The sequence below is a fragment of the Sarcophilus harrisii genome, chromosome 2 (assembly GCF_902635505.1).
Source record: "Sarcophilus harrisii chromosome 2, mSarHar1.11, whole genome shotgun sequence".
Lineage (NCBI taxonomy): Eukaryota > Metazoa > Chordata > Mammalia > Dasyuromorphia > Dasyuridae > Sarcophilus > Sarcophilus harrisii.
In genome coordinates, this window is record NC_045427.1 from 531790090 (window position 1) to 531814790 (window position 24701).

The window sequence follows — 24701 nt, forward strand, 5'->3', positions numbered from 1 at the left end:
GTCCAGTCCTTTTCCTTATCCCTTTAGTTTCCTTCTTTTGAAACCTATTATGTTCTTTCCCAAATCAAAGTGAATATGTTCTTCAAGGTAAAGAATAATATACCAACATCTGGTTAATCTCTCGATGTACAGGAATGCTATCAAGTTTTATGGGTCCACCAAAAAACAACATATTAAATAGTTGTATCTCATAGAATCTTTCTCCAATATTATCAAAATGTCATTTAGACTAAAACATAAAATTCTTCAAGTTCACAATAGAGATTAAAGATCTTAAGCTAGAATCTGAAAGTCAAAAACAAATCATGAATAAAGGTATTATTTACAAATGTCTTGGTTTTCTTCCAACAACTAACATCAAATATAAATATATCAAGAGTGCATACATACATCCTACATAGACATATATATGTATGTATGTATACATATATATGTGATACATGCACATATGTGTCCAGAGATTTATTGACAGCCTGAAATCAAAGCTCAGTGGGAAGAATATGTTTAAAGCAACACCATTCTTAACATCCATTTTTGGAAATAGCAAATAGACAAAAAAATTTGTAAAGTATTCTAATAAAAAATTCATACAACAATGTTGAAACACAGAACCCTCTCACTCTGAACCAAAAAATCAAAAGATTAATGCTTCCTTGTCAAAAAAAAAAAAAAAAATGAATGATTTACATGTACCAAACAGGATAATAAGGTTAAACACTTACAGAAGGACTTTTGGAACAAGGAAATAACATCTAAATGAACACCTTTAAAGGCTCAAAAAAGAAACATGCCATTGATTTTGTTGCATATGACTATAAATGGTTTACCTCTGGACTGAGACTGAAACAACTAAGATCCAAGAAGAATCAAAAGGAAACATCTGTATCAACTCAAGTAACAACATGTTGATAAAAGTGTATCAAACGAATGGCTAAATCATGAAGGTTTTTTTGTTTCTTTTTTAAATAGGAATGTAGGGGTGGATCTAAAATGGTAATTAAGGATCAGGTTATTACCACTAGAAATTACATCTATGTTATCCTTAAAGAAGCCTGCCTTTGATCAATGTAGATGATACAAGGAAATGGCAAAAACTACATATCATGTCATTAAAAACAATAAATATTTTGTGAATACTCAAAACCTAGTGAAAGAAAACCTGGCAACTAGAAATGTACATTAGAAGCTCACTGTCTTTGACAAGTTAACAAATCCCCATACTACAAATACATAACACAAAATATCCTTGAGAATTCAGATAATAAGCTACATTGCAATAGGACCATTATTATAACATACTTTCACATAAAATTATCTGGACAAAAAAATCCACAAACATTTAAGAATTGTTTTTATTGATGGCACCAACTCAAACATAATTCTTAAACTACATAGGAAAAAAAAAAGAGAAATATAAAAAGAAATCAAAATCATGTGGAAGCATAAATCATCCCTTCGTTCTGTCTGCTATAAAGTTGTCCTGAAGGTGATTTCAGTGAGCTTACTGAAGATCAATTTATATCCCGATGTCTTTTTTTCAGTTACAAAAAGCAGATATTTTATCCACCTGTACCAGAGGCCACAGAACATGGAATATAAAATAATAATAATAATAACCAGATAGTAACAGGACTATTTCTATTTAAGTTCCATGAAAGATGAGAACTAATTAGCAATAATAGTTCATGTTTATAGATCTCTTTCAATGTTTACATTTTATTTAAATTACTTTATTTGATCTCATTGTTGCTAAATCATGCTCTCCAGATATCTCCGTATATAAGTTGTCCTCTTTTGAAGACATTCCAATTTGTCAAGGGCTTTCCTAACATGTGGTACCCAGAATTAAATACAGCATTCCAGATGTATCATAATTGTCATCTCCCTCACTCAGGATGCCATGTCTCTTAAAATAGTCTATGTTGAGTTCCTTATAATTTCACTTGAATTAGTTTGCTAGTTAGTGAATTAGTTACACAGAGGCCCTAGAATGGTTAATAAGAGCACTGGAAAGAAATTGAAGCCTCTATCTTACAAACTTTCTAAGGAGCTGATGATTTCCCTGACTAGGGTGAGGAAATAAAGGAAATAAATAGTATCATTCTTATTTTCCAGATAAAAAAGCTAAGGATCAGGCACACATTAAATGATTCGAGCAAAGCTATGTAAATGGCTTATCTAGAGATTTCTGGGATTAAAATCTGAACACAAATTCAGTGTTCTTTTTATTATTATTCACCTCATTCCTCTATATCATCCTAAATATTATGCTGGGATGTATGAGTGACAGAAAGATGATACAGCCCTACCTAATTCTAGCTTGACTTTCAAAATATTAGGAAAACAAAATTTTCATGTCATGTTATTTGTAAAGAACATTGTGAAAATCCAATACTATGCATGTTTTTTAAAGCTTCACTGATACATTTTGTTTTGTTTTGTTGCTTTTTATAATGGCCATTTTCCTATATGCCATTTCTATTGAACCCTCTTTGATAATAAAACAAATAGTGGAACAAAACTGACTAATGAATTAGTCATATCTAACGGGTACGTACAACATTCTGAACCCATATTCCTGCCTCTATAACAAAAGGAGAGAAGTTTTTTCATCTTATGATCTCAGGATTTATGAATAATTGTCCTATTCATAAATAGAAAGGAGGGAGAGAAGAAGGAAGGAAGGAAGAAAAGGAAAGGAAAAAGGAAAGGAAAGGAAATAAGGGAAAGAAGGAAGGAAGGGAGGGAGGGAAGAAAGGAGAGAGAGAGGAAAAGAGGGAGGGAGGGAGGGAGGAAAAAAGGAGGGAAGAAGGAAAGCAGGGATGGGGGAAGAAGGAAGGAAGGGAGGGAAAGAAAGAGGGAAAGAGGGAGGGAGAAGGCACCTACTGTGTATCAGGTTCTTGGCTAAGCACTTTATAAATATTATGTTGTTTGATATTCACAACAACCTGGAGGATAGGTGTGTTCTTATCCACATTTTACAATCGAGGAAACTGAAGCAGATAAAAATGAAGCTATTGCCATATAGCTAGTCATCATTTAAGGCCATATTTGAACTTAAATTTTACTAATTCCAGGCCCAGTTTCTGTTCACTGTGTCACCTTGCAGCCTCTGCAAAACAAACAAAACAGTTATAGTATATTTTACAATGGCAGATTGTTTTAGCCATGTGTTGATTATAAGTGAAGGGAAAAACATAATTGTGATGAGCTGTTATTAATATAAAATTATTTCTATTTAATGATAAGATCAAATATAAAAAGAATGATCCAATACCCCTAAAATATTTATATCAATCCTCTTGGTAGCAAAGGACTGGATATAGGACAAATACCCATCAATTGGAAAATAAATTGTGGTTCATAAGTGTGATGATATGGTATGGTGTCTTAAGAAATGTTAATATGAAGAATATATTTGTCATAATGAAGTAAACAGATGAAAATAATATTCCTATTTTTTTCCTAGTCCATTTATTGCACTTTGCACCAAAAGTGCTACAAAAATATAAATGGAAAGAATGACAAAAATGAATCAAAATTGAATTTTTCATAATTATAATCACCAGATATAAACCTATAAAAGAGATGTGCCCCCTTTTTTGTTTGTTTTCTTCTATACATTTTAAGAGTTGTATTAATGTTTTTGGTATTATATTTATCATTATGCACTAAACTGTTATGTTTTTAAACTTAATACGAAAAGAAAAAAATATTTTATGAGGTTAAGAAAATACTCCTGTTAATTAAGACACAGTTGAAAGTTTTTAAAGTTTCTTCCCTCTTTTTAGAGGTGAAAGTGAGGCCAACATAGTTGTGAAGCACTGTATATATCATTAGATTTAATTAACTTGTTAGATTTGAAAAACTGTTTCTGCTTCCCTGTTCTATTCTTTATTACAGGGGATGTCTATCTGGATGGATAAGGGAAAGATTTAATGGGGGGGGAATGTGATGTAAAAACATCAATAGGAATATAATTTTTTTTAAAAATTTTTATCTTTTATATTTAACCCATGGAAAATATTTTAATACAGGAATTAAAATACAGTCAGACCCATTGGTAATCCAGTCCAATATTCAGTAGCCAATTGCTGTGCTATGTTTGTCTTTCTTGACATCTTCTTAAATATTAGACGCATCCAAGCATCTAAAACACATAGATGCTTCTATCATTTGTAAATTTATCTAAGATGTCCAATATAATATACAGAAAAATATTCAGGTAATACACTAATCTCAAATATTCCCACTGACTTAGTTTATGACTTTAATTATAGTTATTTGACATCCTTGGGCCTCAATTTCTTTATCTGTAAAATTAAAGGGTTAGAGCAGACAATTTTTCCAATTCGAAAGTTGTATAATTCTATTACTTCTTAAAGTTTTTTTTTATTTGTTTCTTTAGATCATAGTTTGTTGTTGTTCATGAAAGAATAAGTTAAAATTAGATTTCATAATGCTTATGTATTTCTAAAGTTTCCCCTTTTTTGGGAGAGAATTGATAAGGCTTCCCAAATCCTCTTCCACTTCCCTGTAAGCTTTCCACAACTACAAACATGAAAATTTTTGTTACTAAATAGATTGCAGCCTTTAAAAAATACTTCAAAAGGAGCAAAAAAAATGTGGACCTCTTACTTTTGCTATTATATACACATTGATCCCTTTCTCTGGTCAGTTATGCCTGTCTAAAGGACTGCCACACTATCATGAATTCTAATTCACCAAAACTAATCCATAAGCTGGCTTCAACTATAATATGCTGCTCATGAACATGAATTATAAGAGGCCTACTTTGAAGACTCATAAATGGGTAATGTGAATTTCTAGTGTTTGTAAAATAGTGCCTTGCCAAGGATCACCAGGATAATGTGGAAAGATTTTACAGAGTTTATTGTTTTGGGTTTCTTTGGGTTTTGGTCATCTTGTTCTCTTGGAACTCTAAACCATATAAATAATTTTTATAAAGCTCCAGTAACATTCAAAATTAATGACTTGAATGGTATCTTATGGTAGCCTCCATTTAAAAAATTTCTTCCATTGCCAAGAATATTACATACAGGTTCCATTGACTGTACAGCAAAGGAATAAAAATGCCCTTGCTAGCAGATTAGTTTGGCTATTGCCCTTTTGTTCCCAGCTTTGCTACTACTGTTCAGACTTGTACATTCTTATGTCATGTGTTCTATCCCTTAAGATATATATGGACCCTGAATAAAGCCAGGCAAAGTTGGCAGTGTGGAGAGATCTGTCACAGTTAGTGTACTATACACAGATAATTTGGAGAATGACACATATTACATCAATATTTTTATTTGATGTATTGAGACCACTAGTTCAATTGAAAATATGGGAAACATTAAAGTTGTTTAAGCTGACTGTTGTTTTGGACACTTAGGCGGGTTAATAGTTAGAGCAATCAGTCTATTGATTATTCCAGTTTTCAGCAGATATATCATATTAATGACAGAAAAGTTTTTGTGAAATATTTAAATCCATTTTTCCTTCAGCAACTTCTTTTTGCTTAATCTAAATACAGCACAGCACATTCTGACTTGTTTAACTCTAAAGTAGATGAAGTTTCAAATGTGCAAACCATTTCTTCATTTACCAAAAATGGAAATGTGTTTGGAAAAGTCAAAAGTCAAGACAGAAGAAGTTAATCTAAAATTCATAAATTGTCCAGTGTACTTAATTTACATTCTGATATGTGGTGACTCATGAATATAAGAATATATATTGACTTACAGATTTTGACTCATGTTTCTGAGTGAACAGATATGGGAAGATTTGACTTACTGGCATTTAGAGTTTTAATGTCTGAAAAAAAAAACACCCTAAAAATCTAACTGAAAAGCATTATTTTAAAAAAAAATTGTTATCAAACTGTGCATAGTCTTTGACCCAACAGTGTTTCTACTGAGATTATATCCAAAAGAGATCTTAAAGGAGGGAAAGGGACCCACATGTGCAAAAATATTTGTGGAAGCCCTTTTTATAGTGGCAAGAAACTGGAAATTGAATGAATGTCCATCAGTTGGAGAATGACTGAATAAATTATGATATATGAATGTTACGGGATATCATTGTTCTGTATGATGACCAGCTGGATGATTTCAGAGAGCCCTGGAGAGACTTAACATGAACTGATGCTAAGTGAAATGAGCAGAACCAGGAGATCATTATAGAAGACAACAACAAGACTATATGATGATCAATTCTGTTGGATATGGCTCTCTTCGACAATGAGATGATTCAAACCAGTTCCAATTATTCAGTGATGAAAAGAACTATCTACACACAGAGAAAGGACAGTGGGAACTGATTGTGGAGCACAATATAACATTCTTGTCTTTCTGTTGTTATTTGCTTGCATTTTGTTGTCTTTCTCAGTTTTTTTTTTTCTTCTTCATGATCCAATTTTTCTTGTCCAGCAAAATAACTATATAAATATGTATACATATATTGGGTTTAACATATATTTAACATATTTAATATGGTTTTTTTGAAGAACTCCAAATGCATAAGGATGTTTATTTTGGATTCTTAAACCTAACTAGAAAGAGAAACAGATATGTAAGAATTCAAGAACATTACTGTATCTTCCAGGAATCGGTTCAAAATGACAATGAATTTAGTTTATTAGCACATTCTCTCATAATGTTAGATTGCATTGGTGCCTTCTGGATGAAGTAAACCTGAGCAGATATTGTTTTCTCAGATCACAATGCTGTTTTTTCCCCCCTTTCTTCAGCCTGATTATTGATTATTGTGTTTTTTGTTGTTGATGATAATGTTACTGAATTTGAAATTGGATAACAATTTCCAAAGTGGTTTTCTTTTTGATATACCTCATTTGTATGTTTTTTTTTCTGCTAAATAATCTAGCTAACTTTATACTATTGACAAGATTTTCTCTGTGTCCTGTTGTTTATATCTAATAAAGTGAGGAAAGGGGGAATGCTGTTGATAAATTATCGTGAAATTATACATTAATCAAGGAAAATCTAAAAAACCTTATAATCAAAATTCTCCCTACAGTTTGTGAAAATACTTCTGGCCCCCAATATTAAGGACATTGGCAATAAATAAGTCATAATAGAGGAAGGGCGGGTGCAGAGGAGGGAGAAAGATTGTAGAAGACTAAACTGAGTAGTCCATGTTTTGGAAAGGAACGAAGATTACCAGATTAATCAGATCAGTTCCCAAAATCCATGTTGTTCAAATCTTCCAATTATATCAGTCCTTATGGGAGAAATAAAATGTTGACAAGTAAGCATGTTCCTTGTTGTATTTGCCTATAAATAATTTACAAGGTTTAAGAAGAGGCTATCTCTTTACAGCAGAATTGTAAAAGGACAGAATACTTCATGAATACCTGAAAATGTCCTTGAATTGCCAATCTGAGCTGTCTCTTAAAAAAAAAAAAATCAAAAGGTCAAGACTACTTAAACTTTGGCAACAGAGTTTACTGGCTCATTTGAAATCTAAATCATTGCTGGATTTGGACTTTTGGCAAGAAAAAGTTTTTGTTCTTGTTGTTTGTTTATTTATTTTTAGCCCAAGGACAGGAATTAATAGACTACTGATAGAAAATAGCAATCTACTTAATTTGTGCCCAGGCAGGATAGATTCTCTTGCAAGGGATTTTGCATTACTGATGTGGGAAAGATTCCAATCTTTGATTCCCAACTCCCCCTAGTTAATGTAAATTACCCTTTGACTCACAAATCCTGGTCCCTTTGAATTCCAATAGAAGATCTGGACCTGTCCCAGCCCCACCCAATTCTGAGCCAACTTTGGGGCTACACCCAAAAGCCCCTCCCGCTAAGTCTCCTACTATAAAAGGGCCAAGCTGGGAACCCCTCTTTGCAGAGATTCCAAACATGGTAGCCATGTGAGGACTCTCTGTCCACTGGACCCTCTGTCCGGTGTCCTCCTTATCTCTACCTTCACCTATCTCCTACTTCTAAACTCAATAATAAACCTCTTTTATCAATCTAGCTCTCCGGGCCAATAAATGCTTTTATTGGGGACTCCGCTACTAGACCTCATTTACCGCCATATCCTTGCGCCGAATCCAAGGGGGTTGTAGGGGAGCTCTGTTTGACTCCCTGTACCCCAAACCAGCCACTAGACCTCAACTAAATCCTAATTTCATTTAGGTACCCCAAATCTAGACCTCAACATTTGGTCTAGACCTCAACATTACAATAAATAGTGCTCTTCTTGTTTCTGTCTTTCTCTCCCTCCCTTTCTTCCCCAGGTCCCCTCCCTCCCTCCAGGAACGCGCGCCCGTGCACGCGTGTATGTGTGTGTGTGTCTGTCTGTCTCTCTCTTTCTGTCTCAGTCTCTCTCTGTCTCTCTCCCTCTCTCCCTTTCTCCCTCTCTGTCTCCCTCTCCCTCTCTGTCTCTGTGTGTCTATTTATGTGTTACAAAGCATATCATCAAAAGATATACATCAATAGACTCTTTTTTGAAAGAGATTCTTAGAAGGTAATGGGGAGAGTGGGAAAAGTTCTGGGAGAAAGACACTGGAGGAAGTTGTAGCCAGAAGGTAGAAGGTCGGTTACTTCATTTTGAGGTCTTGTAGATTTTGCTAAGCTAAAAACTTAGTATGTCATTTGTTCTTCTCTGCTGTTTCCTTAAAAGACTATAAAGGAAGCAGCTATTAGTAACACAAGGGCATCTTATCTATGGGAGTAATGAAGGTGAGGTAGATTGAGAATATCTGAGTCCCAGTGAACACTAAGTATAGGGCTCTGTGTCGAAAGAAACAGCCCCTAGTATCCTTAAGACAATTTTCTCTACCGGTGGATCAGTCTGGAAGAAAGCAAATTCTTTTAACTGCTCTAACACAGTCCTGAGACTGTGCTTTACTTCTTTCCTTTAAGAGGTAAGAGTTAACACAGGAAAGCCCCATTTCCTGCAATAGTTAAGCTGTGCCGGGTCAGCATATACCCATAATGCTTCATTATAATGGTTCATCCATTAGATAATCTGTTTGCTATGTAAAAACTAACTGGTAAGAAATGAAACATTACAGAACTCTAATTTTTAGTGAGTCCTAAATATAAAAACAAAATGGGGACAGAAAAGTGTGATTACATTATATGGGATTAAGCCTGAGTAACATATCTATAAGTATCTACATAAAAACCACATGTTTTTTACATGTGTATGGAAAAATAATTAAAATTCTCTTATCCTCTTATAATAATAATTTAAATTTTTACCATACTTTACAATTCATAAGGTATTTTTTTAGAATAATCTGGGGAACATAAAGAATAAGTTTAATTCTCTTTTATAGGGTAAAAAAAAAAACCTCTCACAAACAGGTTATTTGGCTTATGTTCACATTGTCAAAGTGACAAGTGATAAGACTTAGTCTCTGAAAAGCTTGTTCTTTCCAATTCCCAGACTAGTATTCTCTTTATTATATTATGATATCAGGTTCCAAAATTATCCAATACATCTAAAGCATGCCACATGTCACCACTCCAAAAAATAAAATATTCACAAAAGAGACCCAAGTAAATTCAAAAACTTGTACAATAATTTCATTCTTTAAAAGATTGTAAACTTTCAACTTCTAGAATCTCTCCCTAATGTTTGACCATACATTCCCAATATCCTTCAGTGAAAGGGGCTTGTAGAGAGGCAGTGCACCCGTGCAAAAAAATAGAGGAGATGAAATATATATCTTTGTGTATATATGGAAGGAAAAGAGAGAAGAAATTGAGCTTTGGGTGATGTAAAGTGATAGTATGAAGACATAACCTATTTATAGTCTTAGATACTCACCTCTGATGATTATTTGAATAAATATTTCAAACATATGAACATAAATTCTCTGACTATTTAAAATCTGTTATTGAAGTAGAACTTACAGTGGTTGGTCAGTAGTTGGTCAGTAGTCCAAAAAAAAAAAAATGCACCGATTCATGTAAAATTCATTCCATTATTCCTACATTTCCCAAATTGATGGATATCCAATCATTATTGGACTAACTCCAATCACAATATTTAGTAGTCTTTGTTAGTAAAAAGTGTTTTTTTTTTTTTGCTATTTCATATTATATATAAAACATAGCTATATTTTAGCTATGTTTATAGATATCTTATAACTGGTGCCAGACTATACTTTGTTTTCTAATATTTCACCTAAATTCTACCATCTACTATTCTTTACTCTTTTCTTTATTCTTACTTTATTGGCAGTGGATAATAATGAATTTCTTTTCAGAACTATCTTTGAGCTGCTTCTTTTCAAAGCAGCCTTTTTTGAATTTTCTCAATTTAAGCTCACCTACAAAGTTTCTTTATTTTTGTAGATGGCGGGAATAAGCCTCTTCTGCCTCCCTCATCCCCAAGGATACCTGTAATCTTTTCAAAACTTTTAATTTGAAATTGATATAGCTTTATCTTTACTAAATCATAACCTGTATCTGTGGAACTATCATATCATTGCCTAGGAATGTCTGACAATACTTCAGACTCCTGTATTGATTCATTATCCATCATTCATCTTAAAGATGGGTATTCCAGAAGGGTTTATCTGAGGCCCATTTTACCCTTTCTTAGTGACCTCATTAGCTCCCATGGCTTTAATGATCATCTCTATGCAGATGGCCCAAAGATATAGTTGTCTCCCCCAGGCTCTTTTCTGAGCTTCAGCTTCACATTACCAAATTGACACTTAGACATTTAAAACTAGACATCTTGAAGATAACTCAACTGAAAAGAGGATCCCATTATCTTTCCCCCAAAATATATTCTACTTCAAAATTTTCCTCTTTCAGTTGAAAATGCATCCATTCTTCCTACTTCCCAAGTTCATAATCTTCATGTTACCTTGCTTCCTTATTCTTTTTCATCCCACTTATCTAATCAGTTGCTAAATCTTGTTTCTGTTTTCAAAACATTTCTCCTGTCCAACCCTTTCTATTTGCCACTACCTTAGTTCAGGCTTTCATCATCTGTTATAGCCCCCAAATTAGTCTCCCTACTTCGTCTTTCCCCACTCCAGTCTGTCCTCCACACAGATGCCAAAGTCATTTTCCTTAAACACTATTTAGTCATGTTACTCTCCTACTTTATAAATGCTAGTGATCCCTTATTTGTTGTGAGACAAAATATAAACTAGCTTTTAAAGCCCTTCATGATCAAAATGCTCTTCCAGCTTCCTTTATGAATTCTATGATCCAGCCAAATTAGCTTCCCTCATATACACCCATCCGTTTTTATATCTCTGTAACTTTACACTGGACATCCTCTATCCATAATAATGTTGATGATAATTAACATGTATAGAACTCTTACCATGTGCCAGGTATTATGTTAAGGGCTTTATAATTAATATCACATTTTATCCTCCAATAACTCTGTGAGGTAAATGCTATTAATATTCCCATTTTATAGATGAGGAAACTGAGGGTAAGTGACTTGCCCTCACATAGTTAATAAGTGTCTGAGGTTAGGTTTTAATTCAGATCTTCCTGATTCTGGGTCTAAAGTCTCTATTCAGTGCACCACCTAACAATGGGTTCCCTCTTCCTCTTCATCTCAGAGCTCTCCCCTCTTTCTTCAAGATGTAGATTTTATTTGTATCCTCAGCACCTAAGAATAGTATCTGCCACACAGTAAGTGCTTAATAAATGCTTGTTGATTCAATCAAAGTACTTGTTATAAATAATATTTTTAAGTCTTTTAGTGTTGCTCCAGATTTCATTGGAAGAAGGATCTCTTCATGGGAAAATTCTCACTACCAATGTATATTAGTAAACTTTTCTGAAACTGTATGATTTTAGAGAGTTGACCAGGGCAGTGAGCAGTTAAATGACTTATGTAGAGTCACTCATCCAGTATGTATCAGAAGTAGGACTTCAACCCAGCTCCTAATTCTGACATAGATTGATTATCTATCAAGTAACCTGCCCCTTAGTAATGTGATAACTTAGTGTATGTGATAGCTGTTCATTAATTAAAGTGTGTTTCTGCTTTAAAGAAGTAGGAAATGATTTCTTTTTTAAATAATAGCTTTTTATTTTCAAAATATGTGCAAATATAATTTTCAACATTTACCTTTGGAAAAACTTGTGTTCTATTTTTTGTTTTTCCTCCCTCCCTTCCCCACCTAGCTCCTCCCTCAGACAGCAAGTAATCCAATATATGCTAAACGTGCAATTCTTTTATACATACAGGAAATGATTTCTAAAGAAGTACTTGATTGATCATTTTTCAGTGTTTTAAAATAAAAAATAATTAGAAGTTATATCTCTCTGGGATAGTCTCTGATCTCTGACACTTTCTCCACCCTGGTATCAGACCTTCATTACCTTATTCCTGGATTATTTGCATAGTCTGCTAATTGGACTCCTACTTTAAGTCTTTCAGTACTCTATTGAGCTATTGTATTGATCTTCCTAAAGTTAGGTCAGGTCATATTATGCCTTATACATATATACATTCAATAAATTATCTTGAGAATAAAATATAAAATCTCCTGTTTGGCTTTAATAATCTTCTGTAAATACTGGCCACTCTCCTGCCTTTTCTTATTCCTTACTTTTTCCTTACTCACTTTCATGTATTCAGAAGTTCAGTGATACAGGCTTCTTTGTTGTTACTCACCTAAGACACAACCTCTCCTGACTGCATATTTTCAGTAGCTATCCTCCATTACTCAAATCCTTCCCTTCTTTCTCAAGATTATCTCAAATTTATTTTACTTGTATAATTGTTTATATCTTGTCTGCCCCATTGAACTGTGAGCTCTTAAGAATAGAGACTATTTTTGCCTTTCTTTATATTTCCAATATTGAACAAGGAGCCAGATACATAGTAGATGCTTTCTTAGTAAATGCTTGTTGAGTTGACCCATAAGTGAAGGGATATATATATATATATGGAATGTGATTTTCAGCACAAATAAAATTCTAGGCTCTCTGACAGTACTAGAGTAACACTTCTGAGGTAGGAAAAGGTGATATATAAGTCATTCTGTGGATATACAAATCCTGCTCCAATAAGTAAGGACAGAAAAAGACATTTTTGAAAGAGGGTAGAATTTTTTGGGAAGAGGCTATAAGTGACTCTCCAGACATCAAAAGGAAGAATTCGGTCTCTGGGGTCAGATCCCTAGTTCATGTTGTATTATTAGATTTTTTGTTTTGTTTTTATGTTTTTGTTTAATTTATTTTCTTGCCAAGGGTTACAGTAAAACATTCTCTGTTTTAATTTCCCCATCTGAAAAAGAAGGGGAAATGATTCTTCTTCTATCTCATAAGAACTATCATGAGGATAAATGAGATAATATAAAGAATGAACTTTGAACTCAGAAGACAAATGATTGCAAATTTCACCATTATTTTTGTAGTGGGTTCTGGGAATACCGAGAGATCCAACCAGATAAGACTAATTTATATTTCATGCTGTGAGAAAAAAAGAATATATTATAAATGAAAGCTGAATTAGATAGTAAATGTACTTGAATATTTCATTAATGGGAAATTATTTTGAATTCGTTAGCCCAGAGTCTGAGAGTCTCCAAAAAAAAAAAAAAAAAATCCATGAGTCTCATAAACAAAATAAATAACAGGAAATTTTGGTTGTTTAGAAAATTGGCTGTGATGGGATTATTGGATCAGCTGCCAAAGAAGATCGCTGTGGAATATGTAATGGAGATGGAAAAACCTGCAAGGTTGTGAAGGGAGATTTCAACCATACCAAAGGAATGGGTGAGTAGGCATTCTGAAGAGCCTTCCTTTGATCTATTATAATTTTCAGGTATTATTTGAGCGACAAATTTTGCCTAATTGTTCTATTCCCCAAAGACCCAACTTACTGTTTAGTGTCCATAGTGTTTTAGGCAAGCAATTCTTCATAGTATCTAAGCTAAGCCCATGCATCAATCTACCTAATACGTTATTTCTTAAAGTCTTTAGAATTTTGCCTATAAAAGGAATTTATTCACCTCTACCTAATTAATGGCTTCTGAATCATTGTCATGGCCCTTGCCTTAATGAGATCAAAACTATACTCCTTCCAGTTTAATGTCACAACATCTTTTTATTTTAAAAAGATAACAAAGAGAATGAAGATTTCAAAGTATTCACATATTTCTCTGTTGACTGTGATTACAAAATAAATTGCTCTGTCTCCCAATTTTCCAAATGGTACAAATTACTCCAACATAGTACTTTAAAACATTTTAAAATATTATGGTGTTCTCTTCTTTTCTAGAATATAATAGTTCTCTGTGGAAGCAGGTTTCTCTGGGAGGTTTTCTAGAGGCAGCCTTAGTTTTGGTTCAAAGTAATAATCACTTCAAATACAGCCAAGAGTTAAAATCCAATCTTTTATCATCTCTTCTTTGGTTCTGAGAGCTCTCGTTGCTAGTCTTTTGCCTCTGCCAGCTTCTGTCTCTAGCTCAGCTCCGACTCCTGGCAATCTTCCGAACTCACTGACTTCTGGCTTTCAATCTTTTTCAACTGACTTCTCCTGACTGAGCTCAGCTCTTTTTATGCTCTTTTAGAGGTGTAAACTCAAAGGCTGACTCCTCCTCTGAGAGTGGGATTATGGAATGTGTGAATTCACAAAATTACAAAGTTAACTTTATGTATCTCCCATACTTGTGAACTCCAGTGTGTGAGCTCTAATGTGTAAACTCTCTTAAAGGTGTGAGCTCTAATGTGTGACCTCTAATGTGTAAACTCTTAAAGGTGTAAACACAAGCAGTGTTTCTATCAACTCTAATGACAACATTTTGTAAGGATTCTAGCAAAATATGATTTTTTTCTACTTTTGAAGAGGTTTAGCACAGGGCAAAGAGTTATGGGAACCCCTTCTGTTCAGCACAGGTCCTTCGTAAATGAATTTATGAACCCAAAAAGTTAGACTGGCAAAAAAAAGTTTATTGATGTAATAGAAAAGTCAGCCTTTGCAAGGAATACTGACTTCCTTTGGGGCACTGTCCAGACAGAAAAGTAAAAGTCTAGCAGAGGAGTCCTGGAAGAGAGAGATAAAGTTCCTAGCAGAGAAATCCCACCAGAGAGGTAAAAAGGGGTATAGTCCTGTTAGGGAAATAGGTGAGAGAGATAAAGAGTTAACACTGAAAAGAGAATGTCTTCTCAGAGGGTCCTCAAAAGCATCTATGCCAAGGAGAGAGGGAGAAAGGGAGGGGGGAGGAGGAGGGAGGGAGGGGGAAGGAGGTTCCTTGGCATGGCATGTCCTGCTTTTGGCCCTCTGCAAAAAAGTACAACAAGTTGCACCTTTTTATAAGGAATTTGAAACTTGTCTAGGGGGTGGGTGCAGTTTGAGTTTAAATCAGATCCAAATCTTTGAATTGAAGAGAAGTTTCAATTGAATGAGATAGCTGCCCCGAGGCCTAGATTTCCAGTAGAATGGGACAGTTTACTGGGAGTGGTCAAGTCAATTTTCAGCTCAATAGAAATCTAGATCTCCAGCTGGGCTAAGTAGGAGTGGTCCTGGACTCAACTAGTCCCACCAAGATTACAGAATGAAACCACTTTATCTTGATTCCCTTGGGCAGGTCCTTTGCTTGGGAGAGCCTCTCAAGGGCTCAAGGAGAACTTCTCAAGCATTCCCTCCAAAGTCAGAGAGAGAGAGACAGTTTCAGGGTTCCCCCCATCACTTTGACAATCATGCTTGTGTGGGACAGGTCGGGTGCAAGATCCCCTTTCCAGTCCAATTAACTAATCAGAGACATCATCAGGTACAAAGAGAAAGCATTTATTTAATCCCTGCAAGGAGAGGCCCAGACACACAGCTGGGAGCCATCCCAGCTCCCACCATGTGCTCCCAGAACTTGACTTGCTTCCGGTTTGTCCAGGGTTTAAAAGCAAAAGACTTGAGCCTTCTCATTGGATAGACTAACAGGATATAACCATCCTTGACCAATAATCACTAATGCTGGCTGCCTCCCACAGGTCATGTCACTTCCTGCAACTTCCTGCATCTCCAGGTTCAAAGTCCATTCCTCCAGAGAACAAATGACCTCTCAAAGTCCCAAAGTTCTGGGAACAGGGATCATGTGACAATACTGAGAAATACTTCATCCAATCAGTCCCATTCATGCTCATTTATATTCAAATGAATATGATGCTTTACTGATTCAGGAAGAGATATTAGAAAAAAGTTAACATAGGGAAATTATGAAAAAGCATGAAAATTCCCTTAAAACAGGGATCCTAAACATTTTTTTGCGATTGGGTCCTCTTGTCATCTGATGAAGCCTATAGACTCCTTCATGGAATAATGTTTTTAAATACATAAAATAAAAGTTCTTAAGATTATAAAATAGATATCAATTATTTTTGAAATACAATTATCAAGACAAAAAAAATAGGTCACAGACCCTAGGTCAAGAACCCTGCTTTAAATAATTAGAATCCTCCCCCTCCTCCCCCATATTCTGTTAACATATACTGAGGAGGGGAAAGTGGGGAGTGGGGAAAATACAGGAATTATCAATTTTGAAAACTGGGATCATGGAGATTATGCACTTTAGCTTAGGGAAAATGGCCATAGTTTCCCCCCCTATATTGTGAGGTTTGTGAGGGTTTTACTGCAATGTATGGTAAAGTTCCTCCTAAATAATCAAGAATGATTTCTTCATTGGGAAGAAAAGAGGAGAAACTTTATGCAGTCTATTTGAGTATTGTTCTAAAGTGAATATAGAACACTGAATCACTAGTTAAATTAATCGGAATGAGGTATTGATTACAATGTCCTTTAAAAATACATAATATATAATACAAAATATAAAACAATAAAACATAGTGAATAAACCCTTCAGTTTTAATTTTATTATATTTAGTAAAACAAAATAAAAAAACCCCATTTGTCTTACCACATTAGTCATTTCATGTATGCTATTTCATATTGTTGCCTTGATGTCCACCTACAATCTTCCTCCTTCATTATGCACTATTCTGAGATGCCAACTAACACCTCAATATGTAAGATGTACATAGAATCTGTAGTTATATAGCCAATTCCAAGGATTAGACTTTGTGGTTGCACATTTGAATCTCCAGTTGGCAACCAGGCAGACATGGTTGTGAGGCTGTCACCATCCTGTTATTCCTGTGCTCAATGTGGCTTCCAGCTGTTGATTCAAGAAGTGGCTGAACAAACCTATAAAAAAAGATAAGCATGTGTTTATTTTACTAGGACGCATATGTTCTGCCTATTATTCTGAAGAGTTGCCCAATGTCACACCTTTATTTTAGAACAAAAATATGTTTAAACTTTTATACCTAAGAATTATAAGAAGCACATCCTTATGCTAATGAGATATTTAAAATAAGACACATTACCCTACTGATATTTAAATACATAAATACATAGTATGATGGTATTCTAGTCCTGGAAAAGACCCTGGAGTTCATCTAGTCCCATTACTACCTGAAATAGGAATCCCCAACAAGTGATCATCCACTTTACCTCTCCAACCCTTCACTTGATGGCCTCCAGGAAGAGAGCATTATCTAATTAGCAGTTTATTCCATTTTTAGATAGATCTGAAATGTATAATTTTAAATATATTTGTGTATATGTATATATATATATAGTTAGATATATCTATATTATATTTACATACATTAAATGCTAATGCTATTGTATAAAATTGTATATCATTATTAAATCCAGAATTAACAGTTATACCTTTTTTTTTTAATAGAAGACCAATGCTACTGTCTTTTCTCTAGGATTATATCCCATAATGCATATTATAAGTATGTCTTATATGTTAAATTGTGAGCATCTATTAAATGTGAGCATCTTGAGGGCTGGAGCTGTGTTAGGGTTTTTTTTTTTTTTGGTATTCTCAGTGCTTAGCACAGTACCTGAAATGCAGGAAGTGCCTACTAAATGCCTGTGGATTGGGTGGTTGAAAAACTTTTTGGAAAATCCTGTATTGAAAACTTTCTGGTGGTAATAAATGTCAGTCTTGTGGCTTCTTAAATCTACATAAATTATTTTAAGTAGAAAGATGATTTGCTTATTTACTTAACTATATAACATAGAAAGAAAAGTGAGAAAGAAGGTGAAAGGCATTCTGCCCTTCTAAGGGTTGATATCAAAGAAAAAAAATGCCACACAAATAAGAAAAAGTTAATGAAAAAGTTCATAGCAATATTTTATGAGATAATATTTGCTTGAGTTATTTTCAATCCAAAGTTTTAGACACTAAAAACTCATGAAATGGAGTTTTATCTTTTAAAATATAATTTGTATTAATAAATTGATAATAGAAATTGTTCCATTTTGCCATTCTACATATTTTTCTATCAGCTGAATAAAAAACACATCCTCAGTAATAATGACCTATAAAAGGAACTGACTTATCCAACTTAACTCTTCTTTCTTCTAGTATATATCCATAAAAACAAATAGCTTCTGAAGTAAATTGAAGCTTCTGATATTTGAATTTAGTAAACTGGTGATCACAATATAGTTGATGCTTCCTTACCAACTATCTACTGAAAATTGAATTTTTCTGGCTTTGAATATTCAACATCTATGGATTTCAAGGTTAAGACCAGTCAGTATTAATGAAATATAATAATAGTTCTTATTTAAATGTCAGCTTGATGTTTGAAAAATATTTTACAGTTTATTTTATTTGATCTTCACAACAATCCTATGAGGTAGGTGTAATTATTATCCTTATTATTATAAGATTTATATAAATTAAGATTACCTTTATAAATTTTTTATTAAAATTTTACTTCTGTTAACAATTATGTGACTATTTCAATTTCTGTGCATGGAAATATGTAATTAATTTATAAGCAACTATGAAATAATAAGAAATTAATGGTTGTACATAAATATCCTCATAATCCTGTGATTTAAAACCATAAAGTAACTTCCTCATAAGATGTAATACAACCCATTTTTGTTTCTTAGTCACCAATAATATTTGTAAGAAGGTGTCCACGTGTGTGATGACAAAGGCAAAGGCTGTTCCCAAGTGTTTTTCATGTAAGATGTTTGAATGCTGTGCATAGTTCATAGTGGAGATATCTTTGGTGTTTGTTTTCTCTCTATGCTTGCCTTCTCAGTGGATTTGGTGGAATGAGAGTCATAGAGGAAGCCATTGATAAGCATGAAGGCCATTTACTATTGACTATAATCTTTTTAGCAGGAATGACCTCTACATAGATAAAGCTCTTCAATGCAAACAATGATGGATGGAATTTATTGAACCAATTGAAATTTATTTTTATAATGTGAACTTAAGCACTTAAATATTTAAATTGCTTGGAACTGGTTGAAGTCTAAGTCTTTCTCAGCATTTTCTATTACTGATCATTAATATGTTTTCCACTATTTTCATGACATAAAAATTGGAACTTAAAAAAATCAAAAAGAAAAATATAGGAGAGTTTAAAGCTAATAAAATTTATCTGAGCAAACTTGAGAAATGGACCTGAATCAAGAAGTAGTCCAATATATGTATCTATTTCAGGATCTAACATGAACTATTTTATTTATTCATTCAGTAATGATTTATTAGAAGTCAAAATTTAAAAGATCAAAATTCAAAATCTATTTTTTTTGGTCATTCCATGTCCCAAGAATGTTTGTTGAGTAGATTCTTCTCTTAATAATACCAAGCCAATAGATTTAATACCAAATTTCCTTCATGTTGATAAAAAGTGCGCAACCCAATAATTTTGTTCACATAACTTCCCAATTTGTGATTGCTAATAGAAATCCCCTTAAAATGATAATCTTTTAGTCAAAGATTTATAAATTTACATTTAGATTGGTAATTTAGATTTAGAGAAAGAATTTTATCTTCTTCTTTAAAGAAATTAACTTCTTGGCTTTGAGATAGAATATTTAATAATTTACATAAAGTTTACATCATTATTGAGAGATGAGATAAATTTTTAAAAAATCAATGATCAGTTTACTGTCCATAAATAACATATATCAAACAGTGCATTAACCATCACTGTGATGGGCAAAGTACCATATTCCTAATGATTTCATCAATATTCAACCTACAGAATTTAATTTTGTACTAATTATTTTTCCAGAAAAGGAAATTGGATTCATTCAAACTGTACTGCTTTCTATTTAAGCATTTTTGAGAGCAATAATATCATTTATAAGGGATTGTTTATGAGAAATAATATAATATTGAGCTAATGCCTATGAGGAACTATAATGATATTGATGAAAATAAAGTTACCTCACAGTACCAATTTATACTGAAAAAAGAATAAACAAAAAGCATAATCTTCACATCAGTATTTTTATAATGTTTTTTAGAAGATGCATTAAGGACTTTTCTCCCAAAGGAAAGAACCTTGTTACAAAATGAGATTTGTCTGCTAAATATAATTTGTGAGTATTTCCTACTTCTTACACTAAAGGTGAAAAATATGCTTAATTTTCACTTTTTTCCAAACAATGACATCAAAATCTCTGGATAATTTCTTTATAAATCAGGCTACTACTGCAACTGAAAACCACAAATAATTGGAACTTTCCTAAATACACACCAAAACATTATTATGCATTTCTTAATTTTGATTAAAAAATAATTCCACTAAAATTATTGGAAATAAACCTCAAAATGTTTTCTTAAGAAAATTTTAATATTATGGTCATGTCCAAAATTTTATTGAAAGGAAATATAACTTTGGAAATATTTAGAAGGTATCTTAGTAGGGAAGAACTAAGATTTAAAATAAAATGAACAATAGAGAAAGGCTTTGAAGTTTATCCATGGCTTCTTAATGAAATTAATTATTTTCCTCCAACCTGATTTCCCATGTTTAAAGGAAGAGACCACAATAGAAGTTTCTCCAGATTTAAAAAGAGTGGTTCTTACAAATGAATGAGACTGACAATTTAATGAGCGGCTCGATATTTGTCAAATCAGAATCATCACTTTTAAATTTAGTGGTCTGTGATGTTGTGGTTTCTAACACAATATTCCATGGGACATCTACTTAGAGGGATTGGGACACTTGGGGAATTGGTGATGGGCACTTTATATCTCTAAAGGATTTTTAAAATTCCAACATAGGCTGAGAGTGATCATTCTCCAAGGATATCACTTTGGGCCATGTGGGAACTATTGGAAAGGAAGATGATTTCATTGCACCTGCTCACGTTCTGACTGTGAACAGAAGCTCTCCAAATGACTTGGTCACCTTTCCTCTGGTCTTTTTTTTTTTCTCTTATAAAAAGAATAATGTCCATTTAGAAAAACAGTTTAATAGATTCATGACACTTTACTACAGAAATCTTTCTTGCCATATTCAACTCTCTGTAATTAAGACAAATTATCCAAGTTGAGAACTTTACAGATTCTTTTTTTTTTTCTTCCACTTCCTCATGTTGCCAGAGTTTGGATCATTCCACTATTCATCAGCACCACCATTGGAGAGTAAGAAGGAAAAGGAAGAGAAAGTAAAATTCAAAAATATCACTTTTAGTATTTGTGAACAGCCCTCATTTAAAAAAAAAAAAAAAAGTAGGTAGGAGAGGAAATAAAAAATTATTAACCTTAATTTTACTGTTGAAATTGGAGTTTGGAAGTTATCTGTGGATGGCAATTACTCAGGCATGCCCTTCATTAACTATAGATTATAGGAAGTTAGCACAATTAAATCGAGACTCCACCCTGTATTTGAAATTCTGTGCCATAATAATACTAAAGCCAGCTGTACTATAGTCACAAAAGAGATCATTCCCTGTTATTAGTTTGTCTTTGCTATCAGAAGATAATTCAGTAGAGCGAGAATATTTTGTCTTCAGGTCCAGTTAATAGTATTAATGAAAATGCAGCAAGACATACACAAAAAAGTGCTCATCTATTTGACCATGGACAGGCTTCAGAGTTCTAATTTCTCATTTCATATGTATAGTATTGCTTGAAACATAACTTCAGAATCCCATGGGATGAGACTAAAATAAGGAAGAACTGTATGCTGTTGGGGGCCCTAAATTCCCTGTAACATGATGCAAGACCCAGCTAGCCTTGTTACTTCCTGAAAGAGCCCTATACCAAATTCAATGTTAACAGACCATATTTTACACAGCCATTTGAATTATGTAACAGCATGATTGAGCCTGCCATTATTGCTCAAAACAGAAATCACTAGTTTTAGGAGACCTAGACCCTGAGGCATCCAGTGTGGCCAATATTAAAACTCACCAGAAACAATATGTTTTGAAATGGTAAAAGTACTAGCACCAACCATCATTGTTAGGCATTCTGCTTGATTTTGGAAATTCTTTGGATGTCAATATTATGCAAGTAATAGGAACATTTACAAAGATGCAACATTCAACAAACATTATAGATACAGGGCCAGGCACCTAGCATTTGCTTAAATGCTTGGTCATTTAATGATGAATTTATTAAGCAGCTAAGCCCTTAACAGCTCTGAAGTGATCATTGAAGAAAATGCAAAGATCAATAAAACATGGTCTTTACTCTCAAGGACATTGTAGTGATCAGGAAAAAAAAATGACACAAGGATATTATCAAGGTATCTCTTAATAACTTTAGAATGAATTGTATGACCAGTGGGAAACACTGGTACAGAACTCTCCAGCTCGGGGTGCTCTCATCAGAAAAGGTACTGTGCTCTACAAGCAAAGCAGAATTAAATCAGTGCAAAGGAAATGTGAGAAGTGCAAAATTAGAGGAACTATCCCAAATGTTCATATGGACTATTTGCGTCCAACTTATGATAAAGCACTCCAAGCTTGTATTGCTCTAATCAGCCACACACTACCAACCAGTGTAGTTGAGGTGATTATACATACATATATGGGGGACCAGCATGGGAAATTCCTGGTTTGGGAATTTGTTGTACTGTTGCAGATCCCAAACTGTCTATGATTTAGCAAATGAATTCTGGAAGTTGCTTGAGGTACATAGCTTTTTAGGTGACTGGGGTCACCTAAGTAGTAAGTCTCAGAGGCAGGATTTGAACCTCTTACTCTTCCTACCTATACTTTGCTGCTTCTGTAACACAAAACAATGTGCCAAATGCATAAAAAGATGTTGAATGGATTGCCTGTTTCCAGGTCTGTTTTTGTGATGAAGATAAATATACAGAGCTTGTCCATTAAGACAAACAAATAAAGTATGTGACAGCTGAAAAGCAGGAGTTTTATGTCTCTGACTTCTCTCTTCTATCCCTTTGGAAACAATTCAAAGCTACAGAAATAGATAACCATTTAATGCAATTAAGGAAAACAGTTAATCAGTGCTGAAGAATTGTTTTTCCTTGTTCAGAAATTACACTTACAAATCTAGGTACCTTCAGTCAGGTTTAGAATTTCTATCTGAAACTTAATCTGATCTGAGATAAAGCTAAACACTCACTACAATTAATACTCCATTAACAGCTCAAAGACTGCTACTATTTGAAAACTATCTAATGTCTTAGGAAGTATTTCTTTTCAGGTTTTTTTTTTCTTTCACTACTTTGCAATTTTACCCCTGGCAAGATCTCAGCAATTTGTAAAAGGAAGTCCTAGTTCCTTTCTTAATGGAAAAGAATATCCATTACATCACTAAATCTGTATTGCTTTTGAGCACATCTGCTTTAGTGATTAATTAACAAATTAAAACATATCACTTGATACTGTATGAACTTGGACCTATGTGTTCTGAGTGGTCCTCTTACTAAGGTAAAGTACTTTTATAAGGATCACAAAAATTCATCATTTTGCTTCTATGTTTCAGTGTCTAATTAGTAAACTGGAGGTTGCATTATTAATAATGCATGATTTGCACCCAGAGGAAGTAGAGATTTAAAATATACTATTATCTGGTAGCTAAGTATCTCTTAAAGAAACGAAACCAACTCCCTACCGTGTTTAAGGTCATTATTTGCATGAAGTTATCATTATGAAAAACTTACAATTCTGATATTTTACATGAAATATAAATGCAAAATATACAACTTTTTAAAGCTCTAAGATACATGGAAGTTTTTTTTTGTTCATCATCATCGACAAATATCCTATCATTCTAGAAGGAGAAAAGCAAATTTCCATATGGGATTTTTAATTGTTTGTGTGATGATATTCCAAAAAATGACAAAGAAAATTTGATTTGCTGATCTAATGAATAACAAAAATTGAAAGATGGAAGAAAAAGGAAAAAGTAATGCCTAATTTGTCATTAGGAAATAAAGGTAAAGATTCAAGCAGATCAAAGTCCAAAGAAAAAGGCTTCTCTCCTATTTATTTTTTATTATGTTTATTGATGTTTTTTTGTCTCACAGTCAACTCCCTTCCCCTGCATATTAAATTCTCTTATGACAAGGAAACACAATTAATCAATATCAGATATAAAAAAAACTTACCTGAAAATATTGGATCTTTTGTCTAAATATGCCTCAATTTCTTTGCCCTGAGAGGCATTATGTTTTGTCATCTCTTCTCTTGGACCTTTATTCATTTTTTTCATTTCTCAAATTCCAACTTCAACTTCTTTTCATCTAAATTGTTTTACTCATTGTATACATTATTATCTTGGTTCTACTTCTCTCTGCATAATTTCATACAAATATTCTCATGTTTCTCTGATTCCTCCTATTTGTCATGTCTTGCCATCCTTTAATATATTTGCACACTCAGTAGTCAAGTGGATCCATCATCTCATTAATTCCAAAGTTCCCTCC

At 33.4% G+C, this 24701-nt stretch overlaps 1 protein-coding gene across 2 annotated transcripts in view; it reads left to right on the forward strand.

Annotated features, from left to right (window-relative positions):
- ADAMTS17 (ADAM metallopeptidase with thrombospondin type 1 motif 17) overlaps positions 1-24701 on the forward strand; it is a 473015-nt gene that overhangs the window by 304371 nt on the left and 143943 nt on the right. The window contains exons 15-16 of one of the 2 annotated variants that reach the window (XM_031955494.1): positions 13622-13742; positions 18943-19017. In XM_031955494.1, coding sequence (XP_031811354.1) covers positions 13622-13742; positions 18943-19017 — 196 coding nt within the window. The remainder of the gene's footprint in view (positions 1-13621; positions 13743-18942; positions 19018-24701) is intronic. The other variant, XM_031955493.1, reaches the window with a different exon arrangement.